The sequence below is a fragment of the Capricornis sumatraensis genome, chromosome 8 (genome assembly GCF_032405125.1).
Source record: "Capricornis sumatraensis isolate serow.1 chromosome 8, serow.2, whole genome shotgun sequence".
NCBI lineage: Eukaryota > Metazoa > Chordata > Mammalia > Artiodactyla > Bovidae > Capricornis > Capricornis sumatraensis.
Window position 1 is genome coordinate 73207864 of NC_091076.1, and position 3771 is coordinate 73211634.

General features: G+C 55.0%; 1 protein-coding gene across 1 annotated transcript; it reads right to left on the reverse strand.

Moving 5' to 3' along the window:
* Positions 1-1205: 1205 nt before the first annotated feature.
* TLCD2 (TLC domain containing 2) lies at positions 1206-3008 on the reverse strand. The gene is made up of 4 exons (XM_068977181.1): positions 2833-3008; positions 2525-2607; positions 2228-2310; positions 1206-1667 (listed from the first exon to the last, which is right to left on the reverse strand). The coding sequence occupies exons 1-4, from the start codon at positions 3006-3008 to the stop codon at positions 1215-1217; spliced, it is 795 nt and encodes a 264-aa protein (XP_068833282.1). The 3' UTR covers positions 1206-1214.
* Between the last annotated feature and the right edge of the window lie 763 nt (positions 3009-3771).

Genomic DNA, 3771 nt, shown 5'->3' on the forward strand with positions numbered 1-3771 from the left:
TACGTCTCTGCCTCTTCTATGCAACAAATCTTTTCCTATCTGTCTTTCCATCTGCATGTGTCTGTTTCTTTCATTCCCTTTGTCTCTCTCTAGCTCAGCTTTTTGCTTTTATCTTTCTCTTGCTTTTGTCTCCTGTATCTTTTCTGTGGATAATTAAGGGTTATCTATTTCTTTCCCATTGTTTAGTGCTAGTGCAATTGCAACTTTCATCTGCTTACACTTCATACAACCTGGATGTTCTGCCTGCAGAAGGGAGGTGTCTTGTGCAGTAGAAAAAAAAAGAAAAGAAAATGAAGTAGAAGCAGCAGAGGAGAAAGCAGAGCTTTCAAATTAATCCCAGAAGAGAGTCAGATATTCCTTAATGCTTCTGCATCCAAGTGGAAGCCTCACCTCCTTTGCTTCTGCCTCTGACCTCATTCTCCCATGAAAGCCCAAGCTTGGGAAGACCCTACACGGGGCACCCAGAATGGGTGGTTGAGTTCCTGCTATGGCTCTAGACTTTAGTACAGTTTGGAGAAGACAGACCTAGCCAGGTGTTCATTCCTCTAATGAATCTCAGAATTCCTCTAAGAATCTGCATTTTTTAAAAAAGGTCCAAAGACACTAAAAAAAGGTAAAAGGAGGATGCTGGACACAGTAGGACTAGGTTGAAATACAAACAGAATGATATGGTTTTGAGAACCAGAAACATCACCAGTTTCTTGTCTCTTAGCAACTGTTACGTCCATCCCTACTGGTTACACAGCACCTGTTGAACCCTCCTCCCTCTGCCATAATTTGGTCATGGATGAGGTCTCTCTTCTCTCTGATCTTCACCCCTTCTGACCAGATCTCTTTCTGATCCTAGAAGGACTTCCACTTTACTCATCTGTTCCTGTGCTATAGCAGAGTCTCTGTTCCCATGGCAGTTTCTTCCAGCTTCATGCCTCCCACTACCCTTTATTGGTAGCACAGGCTGTACCTCTGGAATTAGTTTCCTGAAAAGGGCAGTAATCTGATGATGGGATTCAGTGAACAGTAGCCCAGGTTCCCACCCATTCATGAATATTAGCATTTCTCCTCAGATCCTAGGAATGCAGGAGTTAGCTTGAAGAGGAACTGAGATACTGAAAACCAAGTCCAGGCCTTGTCCCTGGGGGATAGTGCATTGGAAACCAGCATCTCCTGGTCTTGGTCTTCCCTCCCCCAGGCCTGGCAGAGGAGGAGCCTGAGGCTCAGTCTCTCAGCCTGAGAGTGGAATCATCCCTGGTGATGGACTCACCATCACAATCTGTCCTAGTGCCCCTGGTTTCCTTGTTTCCAAGGGTGGGTGGGCAAGGCCGAGATCGCAAAACATCACTGACCAAAATGTGGATGCCCAAATTGATGCTCATGACACCCACAATGGCCAGTCCAGTTCCACCAAGGATGACCAGAGCAAGAGGGATCTGGTGGCATTGCTGGAACAGCCACAGGCTCATCCATCCCAGCGGCACCAGGCGGAAGAGGGCCAAGGTGGTCAGGGTCGCCCAGCTGGTCACGCTGAAGGCCAGGGATGGAGCCTGGCGAGAGAGCAGCAGCAGCTGGCGTAGGTGCAGGCAGGTGGAGTTGAGCTCCAGGAGCAGAGACACCACAGAGAAGCCCACGTAGTGGCCAGACAGAACGGCGGTGCTGAGGCAGCTCACGACCTGGGGAGCCGAGGTCAGAGGTCAGAGGACCTTCCATGACCTACCACCTATGAGGTCCCAACACGATCAGGTCCCAACATCCCAGTCCTCAAGAAGGGTTCCCAAGCAGTTTGTGGCACTTCCCACACAGCCCCCAACAAAGCCAACCTTATGTTTACCCATATGTTAGGAGCCTGAATGGCCTTGAAACAACCCTTCCATAGAATTGAATTGGAGCAGCTTTGGCCCCGGGCTGTCTGCCTCCCACCATTTGCATTCCTGTGCTTTCACACCCCATCCCCACTCCCAGTACTGGGACTCCCCCTTCTTAATAAGCTCCATAGTCAATGTTTCTGTGATAGACTGGACACCTGTGGGAATCCAGTCTCCTTGGGCAGTGCTGACTCCAGCTGTGGCAGCAGTAATCCCCTCCCCCCAGTTCAGCCCAAGGTTGGGAGGATCAAGTGCCAGCAGGGGTCGGAAACTCCGGGGGAAGTCACAGGACAGAAGGCTGATGAGAGACTAGGAACCCCCAGGCTGGGCACGCCTCCTTCCCTGTATCGCGGCTTGCCAAGTCTCACCACCGCATGGTGACAAAGAAGATCCCAGGCCTGGCCCAAGGTCTGGTTCCACAACAAGTCAGTTCCATCTGCCAGGAAATAACCTGTGGGCAAGGAGGGGAGGCTGGTGTTAGGCTTCCCCCAAGCCAGTGTCCAGTCTGGAGAATCTCCACCTTTCCCGCCTCTTTAGTTTCCTCCCAGTAAAGCTGCCAGAAATATTTCACTCCATCAAGAAATGGAAGAGGGAAGGAGACCCGGAATGACTTCTGGAAGTTTGTCCCCTGCCCCAAACTGGTCCAGCTTTCCCTGAAGACTTACCCACAGAGACAGCCACCAGCAGCAGAGCCCAGGGAGGGTGGCCATGAATCGGGTCGGCGGCCATCTGAGGGTACAGCGACAGCCTGGAGGAGACGGGAGAGCCATGGTCAGCGTCTGTGTGGACACGGATCCATTCTCCGGCTGTGGACGGATCGACACCACCCACTCATCCACAAACCCACCCCAGCCTCAGACACTTCGAGATCTCGCATGGATTCTGAAGATGCCTTCGGGTCTCTTAATCCCAGCCAACCGCCCCCCTCCCTCGCCCTCGCCACTGTGCCTCCGAAACCTCTTAAGCCCCGCACCCGAGCAGCGCCCCGGCCCCCGTAAGCAGGCTGTGCACCAGGGAGACACAAATGTTCCGCCACTTCCAACGGTTCTGGGCGGCAGATCCCGGCGTGGGCAGCAGTTGCAGCCCCCAGTGCAGCCCCCGGAAGGCGGCGAAGGAGGCGCCGGTGACGAGGAGCCCAGAGGGCGCCATGGCCTGGCGGGCGGGCTAGGTCCGGATCGGTCCCTGGGGCTCCCGGGCTCTCAGCCCCGACGCATCCAACACCCCGCTGCGGAGACTGCGTGCAGGCTTCCCGGCAAGGCGGGGTCCTTAGGTTCCCCCGCCCGCTCCGCCTTCGGAATCGGCTTTAACTTTTCCAGGTCTCGTCCACGCCCCCAACCCCTGGCTGGGCGGTGATTGGAGAAGCCGTGGGGCCACCGCCCCTTGAGCCACCGCAACCGACCACTTGCCGCCTTCGAGGGGGATGGAGGGTAGGGGGCTTCCCGGGATCAGACCCGTAAACGGAGCTTAGGGAGGCTTTCTGGATGTCGACAGGGGTCTTCCCAAGCCCTCTTGTGTCCCCACTTCCCCGCAAATCCGGAAATGGTTTGTTAATCTCACCTGATACTCTCAGAGGCCCAGCCATATGAACCTTCACCTACTTCACCTCCTCTCCCCTCTCACCTGCTGTGCCTCCTTCCCACCCTACCCACGCAGCCCTGAAGTTAGAGGCCAGGGCAAACCCACTCCTACGGGCATAAACCTCGCCATCGCTCTGCCCCGCGCCCCACCCCAGTCAGTTGTGGAGCGGGGCGGGGCGGGGGGCGGACACGGGGGCACATCACTTCCTTCCAGCCACCTTCCTTCCCGATGTTTCCAGACCTTGAACACATTTCAGCAACCCCATGTAAACTCCAGGAGTCCTGCGCCTTGACATGGTACCTCTCATAGGGAACAACTCCCTTTCTCCAAGAGC